This window comes from Pleurodeles waltl, chromosome 9, assembly GCF_031143425.1.
Source record: "Pleurodeles waltl isolate 20211129_DDA chromosome 9, aPleWal1.hap1.20221129, whole genome shotgun sequence".
Classification (NCBI taxonomy): domain Eukaryota; kingdom Metazoa; phylum Chordata; class Amphibia; order Caudata; family Salamandridae; genus Pleurodeles; species Pleurodeles waltl.
The window spans coordinates 12,935,994-12,958,451 of NC_090448.1; the positions used below are offsets into that span (position 1 = coordinate 12,935,994).

The following is a 22,458-nucleotide window of genomic DNA, read 5'->3' on the forward strand; positions in this document are numbered from 1 at the left end:
AATTAAATAAAATATGCAATAATTTGTTTATTTGCTTAGCATATACTTGTTTCTGTATTTTGCCTAGTGTTTTAAAGTCCATATCATAGACACTGCTTAAGCCGGGTCCCCGTCTTCCAGTGGTGATTCAGTGGCGGTCCACGGAGGTCAGAAGATTAAAAACCACTGCTCTAGGGCACAACTATATCCTGAATAAGTGGGTAGTATTTTAACACAAACTCAAAAACATCTTTCGCAAAAACAAACATTCCAAAACACGGACTACTAAATCCAAAACCTTACATAAATATCTCCCTGCAAATGTTCCTGCGTACACCGTATTTACCCTGCAAATGTTCTGCCCATCCCTGTGAGCTCGGTCAAGCTTTCGCTCCCAAATATAATCCATTCTTGAAATATGAGGGATGAGTGAAGGATGACTTAGTAGGAACATACTGATCGCAAATGTTCTGTGAGATACATATGAAGGGTCGCGGTTTTAGTAGGGGGGGCGATGAATTCTGCTCTGCCGGCAGAGTTCACAGAGTTTTGCCCACTCCACATTCTGGGCACAGCACGGAGTTCCCCAAAACTCTGCGGAATGGTCCAGAGCGGATTTTTTCAACTTGCTCATGCTCGCCAACTGTAGGTTGGCGAGCGAAAAAAATCAAATAATAGGCCACCTCACAGTGAGATTTCTCAATGTAAGCAGTAGCAACAGGTCACTACCGCCCGTGTTGAGAAACCTGCCCCTTGCACTGAGGAAGCAGCCGTTCGAGTAGAACATCTACTCGACCAGCAAAAAGAAGCAGCGTCCTCTTGCGCTGCGCATTGTGCCGCTCGTGCTGATTTCACAGCGCGGGACAAACTCTGGTGTTAAAAATCAACACCAGCAGCGTGACGTTCTGCACTCTGCTGCTTATGGAACTCCACGCAGCGCAACAGAGTTTTTCTATACTAAGCGGAGTCTCCGCAAACTCCACCCAGGCCTAGATTTCAGCAGCCTGTACTCTGGAGCGGATGTCTTTGGAAACCATCCTTTGCATTAAGTGTTTCACAGGGACCCTGCTGACAGACAGCACATGTTGTTTTGGGTTATAAGTAGGGTTCCTTCTTTTCTGTTTTTACTGATGTTTTTACAGATGAATACAGACAGAAAACATTGTCTTTCTTGTCTGTGGTTATTTTTAGAAGCAGAAAAATAGAGATAATTTGGCTTCTTTGGAGTGACTCACCATGCATTAATTGGTGACTTTCAGGCCAATGGTTGTAAGTATCGGCAGCAGGAGGAGTTACAAACATCAATGAGATTTGCTTAAATTACTGCAAATCTCAACTATTTTGTGCTATTATACCATTTTTAATGTGAGTTTATTGTTCTATTATTTTCGGTTGTGTAAAGTGCTAAAACCTGACAGACATCAACGTATGAGTGCATTTTTATCTGTTAAATAAATGTGCAGATTTACAAGTTAGCGCCTCATCTGTTCACAAAACACAAAATAATGTGGATACATACCAATAAGATGTCCCAAAAAATAAATATGGATGAATACAGATGGAAATGTTCAAAAAATAAATACCATAAAACCAGGAGCCCTAGTTCTAAGCTCCTCTGCCGGCTTCAGCCTTCAAATGTGGACCATGTTCTGACCAATTTATTCAGTCCTTAATTTTTCTGGCATAATCAAGGGCAATTTATCTATGATTGCTTTAAAAATAGGAAACTCCTCCCAATTCAGTGCAGCTCTCAGGGTAAACGAACCCAGACTGGGTGTTGTTCAGCAAACACAGAAGATGTCATCTATTTCTGCAAATATCCCTTATTTAATGGGGACCACAGAGAAGGGCGGATTAAAAGGGGGGGTGGCGGGGGGTAAAAAGGGGCGGGGCAATGAAACCGCTCTGGTTGTTTATGAAGCTCGCGTAACAAAGAGGCCCTTTAAACATGTCTCAGATACAGTCAATAATTTATTGCAGCCTCCGCCTGACTTGCCTGACCTCCATGACTGTCCGTGGCCTGGTGCGATTGTATGAAATTGCCTTTGCAAACCAGAGCATTCAAACAAAGAAAGAGAAAAGCTATTAATGTGAACTGGTAAAACTTATATTTCTTAAAAACAATCAGCTGTACATGCAATTTCCATTTGTTTGCAAATTGTTAACGCGGCAGAATATTTGGTTTAAGAATCAGACTTTAAACAAAATGTGTTTCTGGACAGTCTTAAGCAACCATGGTTGATGGTTTGACGACAGGTCCGAGGCTGCCGGCCTGTTAAGACTTTGCCTTGTAGGAAAATCGACCAGCCAGGCTGCAAACCTGCCCTCCTGTAACTACGGATAAACAGTGAGGTACAATACACAAAGTACGCAACAGCATTACAATCTTACAAAATGCACTTTCATAAAAAATATTTTTATATTGGCAGTTATGTTTGTGTTTTGTGTCTTTTTGTTGCAAAAAAGGTGTTTTTTTCTATGAATATAGTTAAAGCAAACTGCTTTTGTAGCTATGGTTAAGAAGTTTCCTGATATTCAAAAGCTGTATGCAAAAAGTAAAAAAAAAAAAAAGTACAATCGAGATTTCCCCAAAAGGATCGCTTACTAAAATTGCCTTGAAAAACTGTGCTGAGTGAGTGATCTTTGCTTTCAGAACTTTGTAATTTAAGAGTGTGCCAGGGTAAGGTTCTCACTCTGTGACACAGACCAGGTGATGTAATTTGTAATTTATGTACAGGACTTGCCATTTTTAACGAGGCAGTAAGCTCTACCTCAAAGGTAGATGTATTTACAGATGGTCAGAGCTCTGAAGAATTATTTTTGTCAACCAACCGCATGGGCTGTGGACTTCCGCAGTGTGGCGGATGCACACACGTGCAAAGTCACTGCTCGGATGAATTATTAGAATGAGGTGGTCCTGGACTCTTGACTCCATGATGGTCTTAAACAGTAGTTACAGACAACAGGGAATTGTACACTCTGGTGCCATCAGGGGACTTAGCGCCATGTGTCAGCAGTTCCTGGATCGTCATCCAGTTGTCGAATATCTTTTTATTTCGTTTCTTCATCATTTTTTTGTGGCTGAGGTCGATAATGTTCACTTCTTTCCTCTCATCCGAGCTCTGCTGCTCTTTGAGACAGTCTAACCTGCTCTGCATCATGAACTCCCGCCTCCGCTTCTGCTCGGTGGCCTTGCGCGCGTGCTGCTTCCGCTCCTCCTTGCTCCAGTAACGCCCCATTTTCAGCTCGCTGATGGCGTCATCATCGGTCGTCATGCCGCTCCGCTCTTCCTTGATCTTGATGGCTCGCTCTCTCAGCAGTCGGTCCCGCACTGGTCTCTTGGTGATGTAGCGCGTGCCGTCACTCCGCACCTTGACCTTCCATTCCATTCGAGCCTCAGCCTGGCTCGAGGAGTTCAGGTCTTTGCACATGCTGACCAGGCTCATCTGGCTCTGCGCGTACTCGACCGCTGACTTCTGCTGGATGAGTTGCATGTAGCTCTGATAGTGCTGCGCATGGGCAGGAATGTGGGCATGTTTGTATGGTGAGGAGTGGCCGGAAAGCTTCTGAGAATGAGCCGCACTCTTGCCAGTCTCTCCACTCACCCGTTCTTTGCCCTCGGTTAGCTTGCTCTGCTCACTCTCCCAGGCCGATGGGTGGAGTCGGGCAGGGCTTGACTCGCGACTCTTGACAACGGGCAGCAAACTCTTCTGGGAAATGCTCAAGGGTACTGCGGTGCCTGCTGCCCCTGGCGTGCTTTGGCAGTTTATGCCCTCCACAGTTCTGCGCAGTGAGTTGTCAGGAGAAAGTTCCAGAGTCAGTGGTGTGCTTCTACAGCTTTCACCGGTGTTATAGGCACTAGAGCTGTCCTTGTCCGACTTCTCGGGGAGTTCAGTAATGTCAGAAAGTTCGTGTCTACGAACGTCAATACTTGTGTTGTAGTTTCTAAATCCACTATTGTGCAGCATCCAGGAATCCCTGTACTGCTCCTTCAGCTGTTGCATCTTATGTGCTCTCACAATATTTAGACACTCCATCTCTATGCTTTGTAACTCTTCGTTTAACATTTCCAGTTCCCTGTCAACACTTTCTTGGTCATTTTTACTCATGTCCATGGCATTGCCTTGGCTATATAGGCTGCCTTGGTTGGCACACTTGACTTGACACTTTAGTTCTAGTAGCTCCCGAAATCTCTCACACTCATCATCTGGTATGCCGAGAAAATCTGCATCCGTAAAGTCTGCTGAGATGAAGGACTCATTGCTAAACTGCATGTCGCCACTTCCGAGTGTGTCCTGGCTGTACATGAGTTTCTTCTGACTTTCAAGGGTGTTCAAAGAAACATTGTGATCATCTGCTACGTTCTCCTGCTCTGAGCTCTCATCATTCCGGGTACTCTCATCTGTGCGTCCCACGCCGCTGTCCTTCTCATGCTGATTCGACAAGATGGTGGCTGTGTCCGTAGTGCCTCCATCTTCTTCAAGTTTTTTCTAAACAGAGACAAAATGATGGAAAGTGTGAATAAATGTGGCATTGTGGCTTTTCTCAAAACAGTGACAGTAAAATATTTACAGAAAAGTAACCCATTTAAAGTTTTTTCCTCATTTGTCTTATTTCATTGGCATGATAGGATACCTATAAAGATGCCTTTGTACTTTCTCTAAATCCATTGACAGATATTTATAATCTGACCTTTCTTTAAAAAACAGAGACAAATAAAGTCCGCAACACAAAATATCAGATTCCCATTACCTGCTGGAGCATACTGGCAGTATACTGCATTGCTTGGTGATGTTGTTCCTCCAACATATCCATATGTAATTCATCCAGAAAATCATTTCTGTCATCATCCATCCATCCCTCATCAAGCTAGCAAAGACAGACCAAATGAAGAGAAAATCAATATGATGGAAGGGGCACAATTCCTGTGATCAACACAAAACCAAAGGTACCCATCTTCCATGGTCATTATAACAACAGGTGCATGCTTTGACAGTTAGTGTTGCTTAGTGTTTGCAGTGGTCATGTCTGTAGCAGTCAGATGTGGTTACAGATGATTTGCACACCTAACTTGTTATACACGTCAGTAATCTCCATGTTGCAATATGTGACAGTGTCGGTGTGTTCAGAGTGTACAGCTGTTTTATTGTTTGTGTCAGTAGACCTGCATGCCTGGCTTTTTGCCAGAGACTTCAAGCTCCAAGGGACCCAGGTGAGTAGGATGTGCCGTTTAAATGCTGTCTAATGATTATGGTTATTTATGTGTGTGCTCACTGTAAGCCAGTCGAACACACACCTCCTAATAGTAATACATTAACATGAATTTACAGTATCTGCAAGTCTGATTGGGGTGTTTTGGATTTTTTTTAATCTAGTGATTGCGTCCTGTAGTAGGGAGATTTACACCAAGTGGCAGTTAATTAGCTGGCTGGTGATTTATGTGTAAGCTGGAGTTTCCTTTCAGAATCATGCTTGAAAGCTAAATAAAGAGAAAATTGGGACTTTTCTAGGGAGTCAAGAGCCAAGACAAAGTTAAAGACTAGTACACAAATCCTATCATATGTTTTTAGGATCCCAGGCTATGATGTACACTTAAATACAAGGTAAGTCCTAAGGGAGGACAGTTCTCATGTGTCAGTTTTAAGAATGTCATTCTCTGACATTCAGATTGAGAGATCTAGGTCCCCTGCTGAAGAGGTATGCCTGAATGAAACTGATCAGGTTAGTGGTGAAAGGAATGAGCGTAGCCAGTCATAAGTCAGGCTTTGGCCAAGGTGGTTTTTGGGGAAGTGGTAAAGATAATCTATTTGTTGGTCAGTTTAGAACAAAGTTGGGTAACATGGAGCTCATGTGTTCATGAGTTTTCAATGTTAAGGTGAGCAGCACACTAGAGGGTGTTGATCTAAATGCTGCTGAGGATAGGTGGGAGTAGTGACAGTAATTTATGCCCAGTCAGTGGGCAGGAATCTCTCATTCCCACCGTTGGCGAAGGCATCTCGCGATCTGATTTAAGCTGTTTGATTTTCAATTCTCACAGCAGAGGAGGACTGGTTCTACTTAAGTGTAAGTCAAGAGTCACAGAAGGAGAAGATGCTTTGTAGGAAAATGCTCTTACGAAGGGGGGGAGAATCTAAAGCACCCATGTCTTAAAATGGAGCTGTCTTGAAGAAAATACGCTGCTAGGGAGGGCATGAGCTGTGTCAAATATGAGCTGAGCAGGAGAGCATGACCTGCCTGGGGTGGGAGTGTTGTCCTGGAAACTGTCTGGGACAGCCTGAGCTGTAAAGCAGCATACACTCTGTGAGAGAGTGTGAGCTATATGGGAAAACATGAACTGTATGATACAATGAGCTGTTGAGAAATATCTTGAGTGAGAGCGTGAGCTGCGTAGAGAGCATAAGCTAATGCAGTTTATGAGCTGTGCATAGAGCATAAGCTAATGCAGAATATAAGCGGAGTGGGAGAGAGCGAGCTGTGTAGAGAGCATAAGCTAGCACAGAAAATGAGAAGAGTGGGAGAGCATGAGCTGTGTAGACAGCATGAGCTAACACAGACCATAAGTGGAATGGGAGAGCATGAGCTGTGTAGAGAGCATGAGCTAAAATAAAACATGAGTGGGGTGGAAGAGCGTGAGCTGTGTAGAGAGCACAAGCTAAAGCAGAACATGAGCAGAGTGGGAGAGCCTAAGCTGTGTAAAGAGCATAAGCTAATGCAGAACATGAGTGGAGTCAGAGAGCCTGAGCTGTGTAGAGAGCATAAGCTAACACAGAATATGAGCGCAGTGGAAGAGCGCAAGCTGTGTAGAGAGCATGAGCTAACGCAGAACATGAGGAAAGTGGGAGAGCGTGAGCTGCGCAAAGAGCATAAGCTAACACAGAACATGAGCGGAGTGGGAGAGCATGAGCTGTGTAGAGAGCATAAGCTAACGCAGAACATGGGTGTGGTGGGAGAGCATGAGCTGTGTAGAGAGCAAGAGCTAAAATAAAACATGAGTGGGGTGGAAGAGCGTGAGCTGTGTAGAGAGCACAAGCTAAAGCAGAACATGAGTGGAGTGGGAGAGAGCGAGCTGTGTAGAGAGCATAAGCTAAAGCAGAACATGAGTGGAGTGGGAGAGAGCGAGCTGTGTAGAGAGCATAAGCTAAAGCAGAACATGGGCAGAGTGGGAGAGCATGAGCTGTGTAGAGAGCATAAGCTAACACATCATGAGCGTAGTGGGAGAGCATGAGCTTTGTAGAGAGCATAAGCTAAAGCAGAACATGAGTGGAGTGGAAGAGCGTGAGCTGTGTATAGAGTATAAGCTAACACAGAATATGAGTGAGAGGAAGAACGTGAGCTGTGAAGAGAGCATAAGCTAAAGCAGAACATGGGCAGAGTGGGAGAGCGTGAGCTGTGTAAAGAGCATAAGCTAATGCAGAACATGAGTGGAGTCAGAGAGCCTGAGCTGTGTAGAGAGCATAAGCTAACACAGAACATGAGCGGGGTGGGAGAGCACAAGCTGTGTAGAGAGGATAAGCTAATGCAGAACACGAAGAGAGAGGGAGAGCGTGAGCTGCGCAGATAGCATAAGCTAACACAACATGAGCGGAGTGGGAGAGCGCGAGTTGTGTAGAGAGCATAAGCTAACACAGAATATGAGCGAGAGGAAGAACGTGAGCTGTGCAGAGAGCATAAGCTAATGCAGAACATGAGCGGAGTGGGAGAGCGTGAGCTGTGAAGAGAGTATAAGTTAACATAGATCATGAGCGGAGTGGGAGAGCGTGAGCTGTGTAGAGAGCATAAGCTAAAGCAGAACATGAGTGGAGTGGAAGAGCGTGAGCTGTGTATAGAGCATAAGCTAACACAGAATATGAGTGAGAGGAAGAACGTGAGCTGTGTAGAGAGCATAACCTAACACAGAACATGAGCGGAGTGGGAGAGCGTGAGCTGTGTAGAGAGCATAAGCTAAAGCAGAACATGAGCGGAGTGGGAGAGCGTGAGCTGTGTAGAGAGCATAAACTAACGCAGAACATAAATACAGTGGAAGAGTGTGAGCTGTGTAGAAAGCATAAATGAATGCAGAACATGAGTGGAGTCAGAGAGCCTGAGCTGTGTAGAGAGCATAAGCTAACACAGAACATGAGCGGAGTGGAAGAGCATGAGCTGTGTAGAGAGCATAAGCTAAAGCAGAACATGAGTGGAGTAGGAGAGCACGAGCTGTGTAGAGAGCATGAGCTAACACAGAACATGAGTGGAGTGGGAGAACGTGAGGTGTGAATAGAGAGCATTTACTAAAGCAGAACATGAGCGGAGTGGGAGAGCGTGAGCTGTGTAGAGAGCATAAGTTAACATAGATCATGAGCGGGGTGGGAGAGCACGAGCTGTGTGGAGAGCATAAGCTAACGCAGAACATGAACAGAGAGGGAGAGCACGTGCTTTGTAGAGAGCATAAGCTAACACAACATGAGCGGAGTGGGAGAGCGTGAGCTGTGTAGAGAGCATGAGCTAACACAGAACATGAGCGGAGTGGGAGAGCGTGAGCTGTGTAGAGAGCATAAGCTAAAGCAGAACATGAGCGGAGTGGGAGAGCGTGAGCTGTGTAGAGAGCATAAGCAAATGCAGAACATGAGTGGAGTGGAAGAGCGTGAGCTGTGTAGCGAACATAAGCTAACGCAGAATATGAGCAAGGGGAAGAGCGTGAGCTGTTTATAGAGCATAAGCTAATGCAGAACATGAGCAGAGCGAAAGCGTGACCTGCAACAAGGAGCATTTGCTATCTAAGAGAGCATGAGATGTGTGGCTGGAAGAGCATGGGTTACGAGACAGCATTTAATATGTGTTTGGGAGAGCGTGCATTATGAGTAAGCAAGAGATGTGTGTCTTGGAGAACATGGGCTATGAGACAACATGAGTTATGTGTCCTACAGAGAATGAGCTATGAGACAGAATGAAATGTGTGTATCTGAGAGCATGGACTATGAGAAAGCATGGAATGTTTGTCTGGGAGAGCATGAGCTATGAGATAGTATGAAATGTGTGTCTGGGAGAGCATGAGCTATGAGAGAGGATGAAATGTGTGTCAGAGAGCATGGACTACGAGAGAGCATGAAATGTGTGTCTGGGAGAGCATGAGCTATGAGAGAGGATGAAATGTGTGTCAGAGAGCATGGACTACGAGAGAGCATGAAATGTGTGTCTGGGAGAGCATGAGCTATGAGAGATAATTAAATGTGTGCCCGGAAGGGCAGGGGCTATAAGGAAGCCAGAGATGTGTGTCTGGGAGAGCCTCAGACATGAGAGAGTATGAAATGCATGTCTAAGAAAGCATGGACTAAGGGCTGGCCTTAGATGTGTGCCGGGAGAGAATGAGCAATGGGACAGCATGAAATGTGTGTCTGGGAGAGGGTCGTAATGAGAGAGTATTAAAAGTATGTCTGGGAGAGAAATAGCTATTAGAGAGTATGGAATGTGTGCATGGGAGAGCATAAGCTATGAGAGAGCATGAAATGTGTGCCTGAGAGATAATGCATTATGGGAGAGCATAAAATGTGTTTCTGGGAGAGCATTAGCTATGAGAGAGCATGAAGTGTGTGTCTGGAGAGCATGGACCATGGGATAGCATGAAATATGTGCCTGGGAGACCCTGAGCTATGAGAGAGCATGAAAGATGTGCCAGGGAGAGCATGGACTATAAGAGAGCATGAAACATTTGTTTGGGAGAACACAGCTATGAGAGAGCATGAAATGTGTGTCTGGGACAGCATGAGTTATGAGAGAGTATGATGTGCGTCTCGGAGAGCATAAACTATGAGAACGCATGAAATTTGTATCTGGAAGAGCATGAGCTATGAGAGAGCATGAAATGTGCATCTGGTAGAACATGAGCTATGAGACAGCATGAAATGTGTATCTGGGAAAGCAGAGTTGTGAGACAGCATGAAATGTGTGTCAGAGAGCAAAGGCTATGGGAGAGCAAGAAATGTGTGTCAGAGAGCGTGGGCTATGAAAGAGCGTGAAATGTGTGTCTGGGAAGGCATGAGCTATGAGAGAGCATGAGATGTGTATCCAGGAAAGCATGACATATGAGACAGCATTACATGTGTGTCAGACAGCATGGGCTATGAGTAAGCATGAAGTGTGTGTCAGAGAGCATGGACTACGAGAGAGCATGAAATATATGTTTGGGAGAGCATGAGCTAAGAGAAAGCATGAAATGAGTATCTGAGGGAGTATGAGCTATGAGACAGCATGAAATGTGTGTCAGCGAGCATGGACTACAAGAGCATGAAATATGTGTGTGGCAGAATCATGAGCTATGAGAGAGTGTGAAAGATGTGCTGGGGAGAGCACGGGCTATGACAGAGTATGCAATGTGTATCTGCGAGAGCATGAGCTATGAGAAAGCATGAAATATGTGTCTGGAGAGCATGAAATGGGTGTCTGAGAGAGCCTGGCTCCGAAAGAGCATGAAATGTGTGTCAAAGAGTATGGGGTATGAGAGAGCATGTCTGGGAGAGCAAGAGCTATGACAGAGCATGAAAGATGTGCCAGGGAGAGCATGTGCTATGAGAGAGTATGAAATGTGTGTCTGGAAGAGCATGGGATATGAGAGAGCATGACATATGTGTCTGGGAGAGCATAAGCTATTAGAGAGTATGAATTGTGTGTCTGGGAAAGCATGAGCTATGAGACAGCATGAAAGATGTATCTGGGAAAGCATGAGCTATGAGAGAGCATGTAAGATTTGTCAGGAAGAGCATGGGCTATGAAAGAGCATGAAATGTGAGTCTGGAAGAGCATGAGCTATGAGGAAGCATGAAATATGTGCAGAGGAGAGCATGAGCTATGGGAGAGCATAAAAGATGTGCTGGGGAGAGCTAATACAATCTATGGTTTACGGTTAGACTAAGTCAGGCCACTTTGAAGTGATCTTTGGCACCAGTTCAGATCATGATGTTAGTCTCAGCTTTTGATGTGAGGAAGTAGAACAAACTGAATTTGCATAACCACACCTCCTACCTTTGTGTTCAATTTCTGCTGTAAACTCTTTAATCAGGGCTGCCGAGATTAAATACTAAGTGAGATGCAGAGGTATTGTATACGTCCTCGTTTATTTCAATCGAAACAGCGTCCAAGTGCCTTGGCGCTGCCCTCAGACTGCACCGGATAAACTAATCTAAAAACACTGACGGGCACAGCCTCAGGGTTGAGTGTTAAACCCATCACAAAGTTTATAAGGGTAGAGACTGGTGCCAAGTTACCTGAAGTTCTGGCCTCGCGACCAGTAAGGACACAGTCTTGCAGTCTTCGCTGGTGAGAAGCGCCACGGCCTCTTCTCGGTTCTGCACTTCCACGCCATTGATCTGAAAGGTAAAAGTGGGCATTGTAAGGGCTTGGCAGAGGGACACCATATTGCAGGAGCTCCATAGGATGGCCCCATCAGATCCTATACATCGGCGCTATATCGTAACCACAGGCCCTTAGACACTAATGTGAGTCCTCCTCCAGGCAATGTTCACAAGTTCAGCCTGTGGACACACCTCCTGACACCACTCAGGGCTCTGGTGGTCTCTGGTGGTCTCCAACGCACACAGCTGATGTAACAAAGCAAAGTCCTGGCCCTGGCACTTCTGGGGAAAAGCATCTCTGATGTGTCACTTCCTGGAAAGAGGCTACCCCACCCCTCCACCTGGAGTGCCTTCTCTCACACCAAAGGCCCCCTCTATCCTTCACCTCGATAACTCCTGCCTCCCTTCTGCCTCTGCTGACCTCCTCTGTAGGGTATGCAGGGTGGAGGAGGGCGTGCTAGACCCCTCTGTAGGCTTCAAGCCGCTGGACATGCGGGGATGGGACTCGTGAAACGGATGAGCAGGGCCCGTCCTGTCTAGGACTAGGAGGACACACATTGACTCCCTGGAGAGGACAGGACCCCCCTCTTGACCATCTCTAACATGTAATATCGGCAGATGTGCGTCAAGGTGCTTCAGAGGTACATGGAGCCTGCGCCCCAGAGCCATCCCTGCATCCCTCCGGCCAAGGGCTCGAAAGCAAGTGTTACTCCCGAGTCCAAGGTCCTTGTTTGGAATTAATCTGGTGACTCTGGACTTGGAGTCATCTGTTTTTTTATTGTTTGGATTTAATATTCTGCCATTGACTCTTACTACGGGTGCACGGACCACCTGCGACAGACACAGGACCTACTTACCTTCAGGAGACCCCTCAAAACATGGTTGTTCGAGCAGTAGCACCCCCTCCCTCCCATCGGCGCTTTGAGACCCTCACGGGTGAGTAGGGCGGTTTACAAATGCTCTGGTTGATTGGTTGATGTGAGCGGCTCCAGGGTTCAGACGGTGTCATCTCTGTGGGGTTTTGGTGCCAACATGAGAGCATCTTCTAGGTGTCTACCCTGCACTGTGATGTCTGTCCGTTGCTCTTGAAGTATGGAGACCACCCAGCGAAAGATGCCACGGAGTTTTATATTTAATTTAGGGAATGGAAGGATGTGTTTTAAAATTTGTATCTTTTTTAAAAACATTTTTAGATATATGTTGATCATGTAATGGATGACTCTGTAAAGTAGTTCTTACTGGAGCTCTGTACTGTATAAATAAATTCAAATTGAAATTGGCGACTCCTCAGCTGTAAATTAATTTATTTTCTCTTTGGAAAGAGATGAAGTTTCCAGTTTTTCCCTGTGTATCAAGGATCCAGGGCTTTAAGTGGACCGGGTCCTGCCGGTTCTAAAAACCAGACGCTGAGACAGGATGGGTCCCTGTCGGTTCCTCCATCTTCGCCCCCCAAGAGATTGTTACAGTTACTTCACAGTCTCATCATTTCACAACTGAAGCATTTTCAATATTTCCTACAAGGAAGCCATTGTTGTTGCTGATATAATTCATACAAGTAACAACCACTGACAAAGACAACAGTCCTGGCTCGTTGTAGGTGTAATGTTATATCTGGACGCAGGGACAGAAAGATGTAGATAAGTACCATTGACAAAGCCCAGAGTCCAGGCTGCCCCAAGGTGCAACGTTACTTGTTATTTGATATATCTGGCTGCAATGACACAAAGATGCAGGTAAGTACCAGCCGGTCTGAGCAGAGATTTTTAGCTTAAGTGTTTTTAAGCCACGCCCTTCATTACATCGGCCACGCCCCTTTGAGAGAACCCCAGCCCCCCCGAGTTTTTTTTAATCCCACTTAAAACCCTGTGTGTATCCACTGACCCAGAATCTTCCAGGGTCGCATCTTCCTTCCTCTGTTGCTCCGCAGAGCTTGTATAGCGCCTAGAGATGGTTAGATTAGACCAATGTCTTTACAGAACGTCCCCCAGAGCGCATACCCCTCCCCAACAGAGATGTGAATACCCTCGTATATACCTCTTTAGGCCCTCCAAGGGGTTGGAAAGCGCCATGGTTATTCCAACCCAACACTTTACTCAAGTCACCTATTCAGCCTGTTGACCCTTCAGGGGGCCCAACCTTGGCCCACAGGGGCCCGATCCAAGACAGATGTCAGAGGCACATGTAGGAGCTAAATCTACATTGCGAAATTCCAAAGGCAATGAGCCTGGCCTCGTGGACCAGTGCTGGACACCCCTCAAAGGCATGCACTGTATCCTACAGCCCCTTCTACCGAGGGTTCCCCGGAGCAGAGATACATTTATTTGTCAATAATGTTTATTAAATGCTTTTTTCTGCGGCTCTTTCATGCACGTTAATGGCACACTCATGTCTCCGCCTATAAAACTCTGAAAAAATAAAAACTGGTCCTATATTCTCAACTGATTTCTCTCATCTTCATCAATCTGCTGTACCCCAAAACAACAATGTCCGGTGCAGCAATACCCCGAAACCACAGACAAGGGGCCCGATCCTCAGAAAAGATTTTGTGGAGTTTAATTTTCCCAAGTAAAACTCACACCTACATCTTCGCGCTAAAAGAACATCTGGAAATGCACGTGCGAGCCTCTTTTCATGTTGTTCTGCAGGGGGAATTCTGATGGAAACGCACCCCCGCCAGCGTTTTTTGGGGGGTTCCCTCTCTCTCCTGTTCTTTAATAGATATTTATTCTTAGGGTTGGGAGGTGTGAATGCCAACCGTTTCCAGTGCAGGAAGTGCATAAAAGCAGTTTATCATTGCTCACAAACGTGCAAGTGTGCGCGTCACCAACTTTCACGACACGCCCACCCTGGAGCGCCCCACCCACCCCTGAATACGAAATGTGCTCACAAGAAAAGCTCTGTGTTACTAATGTTCTTTACGTGTCGGAAGGACAACTCTTGCAAAGTGCAAAAGTCGTGCTCCACTGAAAGGCTATTTGCGCACTCAAGTGACACACGTGCAACCAACCTTGTGAATGAAGGGACACGTTTATGAGTCCCCTGCGCCTCCGGAGCGTCACTCTCCGTGGCTTTGAATGGCCTTATCGATATGGAGTACGGCAACGCACTGCAAGTCACTGGGTTACGTCACTCTGTGCCAGGAGGCGTTCCATGGGCCTTGGGGGGGTGCTCCCACGCAACACCCATGGATTTTGATGCCGTCCCAGATTTACAAAATCACGAAAAGCTGGGGAAGCACCAAAGCTTTACGCCTCCCAAGGTGAGGCTATCAGGATTGTTTTTTGGATTGCGTAGGAAGGTGGTCATTCTTGCACAAAAACTATGCTGCATGCAACGGAGGCACCCTTGCACCACGGTTGGCACTAGGCTGCTTAAAGGGCACCAGTGCAGGGGAAAGGACAGGAATGAACTGTATCACATAAATACGCCGTATTCCTGCCCTTTCACCTTGTCATACGGCTAGATGACTTGGTGCGCTGCCCTGTGCCCAATCCCCATAAATATGCCCCAAAGTTTGGAAGTCACCAAGGTCTGACCCACAACTGAACGCGCTCTGAAAGCCTTAAAAACATTGTTCTTACCTGTATAATGCGGTCACCTTCCCGGATGCGCCCATCCTTGGCAGCGATGCTGTTCGGATCAATCTAGGGGGAAAAAAAGATCTTTAGTTCCCTGCTTAATGCTCCTGGAAGCCTGGCACTGTGGGCGCAAGAACCTCTAATACTCAGAAATAGGTTTGTGAAAGAAATCCCCCACACGGTCTTATTTGTGGGGTGTTTCATTTGTTAATCGATGCAACTTTTGTGAAATGATCAATATTTTAATGAAAAACATTTCAAAGCTGCTTTCCAGTGACTTCTCACACAGCAACAGGAGATTCTTTCTTTAACACCTTTTGTGCACTGACTTGGAAAAAAGCGCTTTATGAACTCCGTAAATGCCATGAACTGAAGAGCGCTTTCTCTACTTTTCATAGCAGCAGCACCCGCTCCTCTGTCTCTCCCCTTCCTTGACTGCTCTCTTATAGGCCTGGGAGACATTTTAATTACAGCAGAGTAATCAGAGTAATTTTGGTAATTTCGCGTTACTCTTTTGACACAGCTTTCCGATAAATTACTTGATTACGCCCGTTCATGTAATTCTGAGTAAATTGGCCGAACAATCCTACCACAGGAGCACAGGAACAACAAACTCTGCTCCCATTCCTTGCCGAAGTGACCTCCACCCGCTGCCATCCCTTGCCGGAGTGACCCCCATCCGCTCCCATTCCTTGCCGGAGTGACGCCCACCCGCTGCCATCCCTTGCTGGAGTGACCCCCATCCGCTCCCATTCCTTGCCGGAGTGACGCCCACCCGCTGCCATTCCTTGCCGGAGTGACGCCCACCCGCTCCCACTGCTTGCTGGAGTGACGCCCACCCGCTGCCATTCCTTGCCGGAGTGACGCCCACCCGCTGCCATTCCTTGCCGGAGTGACGCCCACCCGCTCCCACTGCTTGCTGGAGTGACGCCCACCCGCTGCCATTCCTTGCCGGAGTGACGCCCACCCGCTGCCATTCCTTGCCGGAGTGACGCCCACCCGCTCCCACTGCTTGCTGGAGTGACGCCCACCCGCTGCCATCCCTTGCTGGAGTGACCCCCATCCGCTCCCATTCCTTGCCGGAGTGACGCCCACCCGCTGCCATTCCTTGCCGGAGTGACGCCCACCCGCTCCCACTGCTTGCTGGAGTGACGCCCACCCGCTGCCATTCCTTGCCGGAGTGACGCCCACCCGCTGCCATTCCTTGCCGGAGTGACGCCCACCCGCTCCCACTGCTTGCTGGAGTGACGCCCACCCGCTGCCATTCCTTGCCGGAGTGATGCCCACCCGCTGCCATCCCTTGCCGGAGTGACCCCCATCCGCTCCCATTCCTTGCCGGAGTGACGCCCACCCGCTACCATTCCTTGCTGGAGTGACGCCCACCCGCTCCCACTGCTTGCTGGAGTGACGCCCACCCGCTGCCATTCCTTGCCGGAGTGATGCCCACCCGCTGCCATTCCTTGCCGGAGTGACGCCCACCCGCTCCCACTGCTTGCTGGAGTGACGCCCACCCGCTGCCATTCCTTGCCGGAGTGATGCCCACCCGCTGCCATTCCTTGCCGAGTGACACCCACCCGCTGCCATTCCTTGCCAGAGTGACGCCCACCCGCTCCCACTGCTTGCTGGAGTGACGCCCACCCGCTGCCATTCCTTGCCGGAGTGACGCCCACCCGCTCCCACTGCTTGCTGGAGTGACGCCCACCTGCTGCCATTCCTTGCCGGAGTGATGCCCACCCGCTGCCATCCCTTGCTGGAGTGACCCCCATCCGCTCCCATTCCTTGCCGGAGTGACGCCCACCCGCTGCCATTCCTTGCCGGAGTGACGCCCACCCGCTCCCACTGCTTGCTGGAGTGACGCCCATCCGCTGCCATTCCTTGCCGGAGTGATGCCCACCCGCTGCCATTCCTTGCCGGAGTGACGCCCACCCGCTCCCACTGCTTGCTGGAGTGACGCCCACCCGCTGCCATTCCTTGCCGGAGTGATGCCCACCCGCTGCCATTCCTTGCCGAGTGACACCCACCCGCTGCCATTCCTTGCCAGAGTGACGCCCACCCGCTGCCATTCCTTGCCGGAGTGACGCTCACCCGCTGCCATTCCTTGCCGGAGTGACGCCCACCCGCTGCCATTCCTTGCAGCAGTCACACGCCTGCATCTCACTTATTTAATTAGACTTCACTCGCCTGCTTCTATGCAGAGAATATTATGGTTTTGTTCGGCACACTCACCGCAGTAGAACTCAGCGCACTTAGCAGTCGGCTGGTGTCTCTGAAGAGCCGGAAGGGCTGGGAAGAGTCAGTCACATAACAGGTGATGCTTGGCATGTGAATAACATTCCCATCGGCCGCCTTCCAGGACTGAAACAGCCTGTCTGCCTGTCCATGTAGCTGTCTGTCTGTCTGTCTACCTGCCCTTCCATCTATTTATTCGCACCTGAAGTTCTGGTTCCACTAGGGGGCGTAAACACGAGCAAGCCCCTGCAGGCAGGACTGTCTTGTAACCTCTTGCACACTGATTGAAACTGAAGTACAGAAGTATAGGCACCTTATACCCCAGACCATATGGAATGCTGGTACTGACCCTTTAAAAGTACTGCCCCCTGCTGGGAAGTGTTGGTACTCCTTCATTGAAAGTATTGCACCTCTGCTGAAAAGTGATGGCACTCTGCCATTAAAAGTATTACACGAGCGCAGAAAAGTGCTGGAGTACTCCTATTAAATATAATACCCCTGCTCTTGAGTGTTGGTACACTCCCATTAAAAGTACTGCATCGCTGCAGAAAAGTTCTGGAGTACTCCTATTAAATATAACACCCCTTCTCTTGAGTGTTGGTACTCTGCCATTAAAAGTATTGCATCGGTGCAGAAAAGTGCTGGGGTTCTCCCATTCAATATAATACCCCTGCTCTTGAGTGTTGGTATCTTCCCATTAAAAGTATTGCATCAGTGAAGAAAAGTGCTGGAGTACTATTAAACATAATACCCCTGTTCTTGAGTGTTAGTATCTTCCCATTAAAATTATTTCACCAGTGCAGAAAAGTGTTGGGGTTCTCATATAATACCATGCCCCTGCTGATCAGGGATGTTTCTCTCCCAGTAAAAGTACCGTGTCTCTGATAATATTTGCAGGTACTCAACCATTGAAAGTACTCTACCTCTGCCGATCAGTGATGCTTCTCTCCCAGTAGAAGTGCTGTGTCTCTGATAATACCTGCAGATCTACAATTAAAAGTGGTTCACCCCTGCTGATAGCTGCTGGTACCCTCCCTTCCAATACAAGACGTGCAGGCACCCAGTACTCCAGTGTACCCATTTGCTGCTGCTGCTGGTACTCTCCCTTCCAATACAAGACGTTCAGGTACCCCGTACTCCAGAGTACCCATTTGCTGCTGATAACTGCTGGTACTCTCCCTTTCACATTAAGGAAGTCCAGGCACTGAGTACCAGGTAGTACCTGCCCATTTACAGCACTGTTCCCGCAGTAATACTGCACGAGGGATGTGTAGGTACCTCGCTGATGTATATGCCGGTGTCGTCCTCATCGTCCGTCCGGTAGCACACCGTCAGGCCCAGCTTGTCCTGGCTGCTCAGCCGGTACAGGTCCACCTGCTGGAAATAGAAGAGGGACAACACCAGCATTAATACACACATTGCACACGTGCGCTGCACAGGTCCACTTGCAGGAAATGGAGAAGGGACAACACGAGCATTAATCAATGTGCTGGACACGTGCACTGCACAGGCCCACTTGTTGGAAACAGAAGAGGGACAACTCGAGCATTAATCAATGCACTGGACAGGTGCACTGCACGGGAGGGCACCGGTGGACCCATTCCATCGTGTTTAACCATGGGAATGGGTCCATAGGCACCTTAATGCCTGGTCATACCCAGGTGTTAAATAATGGCGCTAAGCAGGCTTAGTAACATTATTTAGGCCCGCCTTCCACCCGTGCGCCATATTTGAACCGGGGATAAATATGGTGCTTGCATCTCATCTAGGCAAGGTGGGTTTACACAACCAAAAAATGACGTTAACTTCTATATTTTGATGCTGGATGTGTCTAACGTCAAAATATAAATATGGAGTTAGGATTGCGACGTATTTGCATTAAAAAAAATGATGCACATGCAGTGCAAAAAAAGGACTCGATTTCTGATTAAATTCAACTTTATACAGAATTGTCACAACATTTGTCAGGTGCTGGAGGCGTCGAGCTCAGGTTCAGGTACAAATATATTCACATCGCTCATGAGACTTCAAAGTGAGCGCAGTAGGGCGCGAGGTCAGAGGGAACGCACCGCCCCAGCCGCATTCCTCCTGACAAATGCATTGAGCCCAAAGTGTCAAAGAAGCCATGACAGGGAAGGCTCCTGTCGCAGGGTGGCGTCGGTCCCGCGGGTACCCGCGGCTCTAGTGTAAAGAAACCGGTACTAGGGGCGCCGCCTCACCAGCTTGCGCTTTATAAACAGGTGCAGAAGTATTGGAAGTGTGAGGGACCACCCTCTCCAGGAGCAGCATCCAAAGGTGCCATGGCTGACTAGCCAAGGGACGGTGGGGGGGCCCTGGAGAGGCCGGCGGGGGCAGTGTCTGCCTGACCTGGACCCTACTCCCCCTCCACCCTAGTGTTGCTGCTGAGGTCATAAACTTGTAGGAAAATCCCCAGATCCTTTTACTAAGAGCGACCACGGTGGGTTGGTGACAGATAGAAAGCAATATCAGGGGTGATGTGTGCTCTGACTGAGACCTCGGGAGTAATGTGTGCCCAGACGGGTGATGTGTGCCCAGACTGTGAAACCAGGGGTGATGTGTGCCCAGAGGGGTGATATGTGCTCAGACTGTGAAACCAGGGGTGATGTGTGCTCAGACTGCGACACCAGGGGTGATGTGTGCTCAGACTGTGAAACCAGGGATGGTGTGTGCTCAGGCTGTGACACCGGGGGTGATGTGTGCCCCAGGGGGTGATGTGTGCTCAGACTGTGACACCGGGAGTGATGTGTGCCCCGAGGGGTGATGTGTGCTCAGACTGTGAGACCAAGGGTGGTGTGTGCTCAGACCGTTAGACCAAGGGTGATGTGTGCTCAGACTGTGACACCGGGGATGATGTGTGCCCAGGGGGGTGATATGTGCTCAGACTGTGAAACCAGGGGTGATGTGTGCTCGGACTGTGACACCGGGGGTGATGTGTGCTCAGACTGTGAAACCAAGGGTGGTGTGTGCTCAGACTCTGACACCAGGGATGATGTGTGCCCAGGGGGGTGATGTGTGCTCAGACTGTGAAACCAGGGGTGATGTGTGCTCAGACTGCGACACCAGGGGTGATGTGTGCTCAGACTGTGAAACCAGGGATGGTGTGCGCTCAGGCTGTGACACCGGGGGTGATGTGTGCCCCAGGGGGTGATGTGTGCTCAGACTGTGACACCAGGAGTGATGTGTGCCCCGAGGGGTGATGTGTGCTCAGACTGTGAGACCAAGGGTGGTGTGTGCTCAGACCGTTAGACCAAGGGTGATGTGTGCTCAGACTATGACACCGGGGATGATGTGTGCCCAGGGGGGTGATATGTGCTCAGACTGTGAAACCAGGGGTGATGTGTGCTCAGACTGCGACACCAGGGGTGATGTGTGCTCAGACTGTGAAACCAGGGATGGTGTGTGCTCAGGCTGTGACACCGGGGGTGATGTGTGCCCCAGGGGGTGATGTGTGCTCAGACTGTGACACCGGGAGTGATGTGTGCCCCGAGGGGTGATGTGTGCTCAGACTGTGAGACCAAGGGTGGTGTGTGCTCAGACCGTTAGACCAAGGGTGATGTGTGCTCAGACTGTGACACCGGGGATGATGTGTGCCCAGGGGGGTGATATGTGCTCAGACTGTGAAACCAGGGGTGATGTGTGCTCAGACTGCGACACCAGGGGTGATGTGTGCTCAGACTGCGACACCAGGGGTGATGTGTGCTCAGACTGTGAAACCAGGGATGGTGTGTGCTCAGGCTGTGACACCGGGGGTGATGTGTGCCCCAGGGGGTGATGTGTGCTCAGACTGTGACACCAGGAGTGATGTGTGCCCCGAGGGGTGATGTGTGCTCAGACTGTGAGACCAAGGGTGGTGTGTGCTCAGACCGTTAGACCAAGGGTGATGTGTGCTCAGACTGTGACACCGGGGATGATGTGTGCCCAGGGGGGTGATATGTGCTCAGACTGTGAAACCAAGGATGGTGTGTGCTCAGGCTGTGACACCGGGGGTGATGTGTGCCCCAGGGGGTGATGTGTGCTCAGACTGTGACACCGGGAGTGATGTGTGCCCCGAGGGGTGATGTGTGCTCAGACTGTGAGACCAAGGGTGGTGTGTGTTCAGACCATTAGACCAAGGGTGATGTGTGCTCAGACTGTGACACCGGGTGTGATGTGTACTCAGAGGGGTGATGAGTGCTCAGACTGTGAAACCAGGGGTGATGTGTGCTCAGACTGTGAAACCAGGGATGATGTGTGCCAGGGCTGATGAACATGAATTACGTTATTATGTGTCTCTTATTTTGATTGTGCTATGTTTTTATGTTATATCCGTGCAGCCGAGAAATCATTCTGTTGTAATATGTGTAGATTGAGAGCCGAGTGGATCATCAGAAGAGAGAACTTTTAGGCCCCGGTGTAGGCCTGGACCCTGCTGGAGGCCGCATCTGACTTCCGGTAATCACTGCACCCAGATCACACACCAGGGGAGACCCCAGGCACAGAGGAGAGACCTCAGGCAGGTACAGAGGAGAGACCAGAGGCAGGCACAGAGGAGAGACCCTAAGCAACGAGGAGAGACTCCAGGCAGGCACAGAGGAGAGGCACAGAGGAGAGACCCCAGGCAGGCACAGAGGAGAGACCCCAGGCACAGAGGAGAGACCCCAGGCACAGAGGCAGCCACTCAGGAGAGGCGCAGAGGAGAGGCCCCAGGCAGGCACAGAGGAGAGACCAGAGGCAGGCACAGAGGAGAGACCCCAGGCACAGAGGCAGGCACAGAGGAGAGACCCCAGGCAGGCACAGAGGAGAGACCAGAGGCAGGCACAGAGGAGAGACCCGAGGCACAGAGGAGAGACCCCAGGCAGGCACGGAGGAGAGACCCCAGGCACAGAGGAGAGACCCCAGGCACAGAGGAGAGACCCGAGGCAGGCACAGAGGAGAGACCTGAGGCAGGCACAGAGGAGAGACCCCAGGCAGACACAGAGGAGAGGCACAGAGGAGAGACCCCAGGCAGGCACAGAGAAGAGACACCAGGCACAGAGGCAGGCACACAGGAGAGGCATAGAGGAGAGACCCCAGGCAGGCACAGAGGAGAGACCCCAGGCACAGAGGCGAGAACCCAAGCAGACACAGAGGAGAGGCACAGAGGAGAGACCCGAGGCAGGCACAGAGGAGAGACCCGAGGTAGGCACAGAGGAGAGACCCCAGGCAGACACAGGAGAGGCACAGAGGAGAGACCCCAGGCAGGCACAGAGAAGAGACACCAGGCACAGAGGCAGGCACACAGGAGAGGCACAGAGGAGAAACCCCAGGCAGGCACAGAGGAGAGACACCAGGCACAGAGGCAGCCACAC

The 22,458-nt window shown here is 49.3% G+C and overlaps 1 protein-coding gene across 3 annotated transcripts in view; it reads right to left on the reverse strand.

Annotated features, from left to right (window-relative positions):
* Positions 1–2,070: 2,070 nt before the first annotated feature.
* Positions 2,071–22,458, reverse strand: part of PDZRN3 (PDZ domain containing ring finger 3) — a 508,900-nt gene continuing 488,512 nt past the window's right edge. For all 3 annotated transcript variants that reach the window (XM_069206113.1, XM_069206112.1, XM_069206114.1), the window contains 5 exons: positions 18,389–18,487; positions 14,885–14,947; positions 11,217–11,318; positions 4,732–4,848; positions 2,071–4,469 (listed from right to left, as the gene is read on the reverse strand). In XM_069206113.1, the coding sequence (XP_069062214.1) occupies positions 2,922–4,469; positions 4,732–4,848; positions 11,217–11,318; positions 14,885–14,947; positions 18,389–18,487 (1,929 nt within the window). In that variant the 3' untranslated portion in view covers positions 2,071–2,921. The remainder of the gene's footprint in view (positions 4,470–4,731; positions 4,849–11,216; positions 11,319–14,884; positions 14,948–18,388; positions 18,488–22,458) is intronic.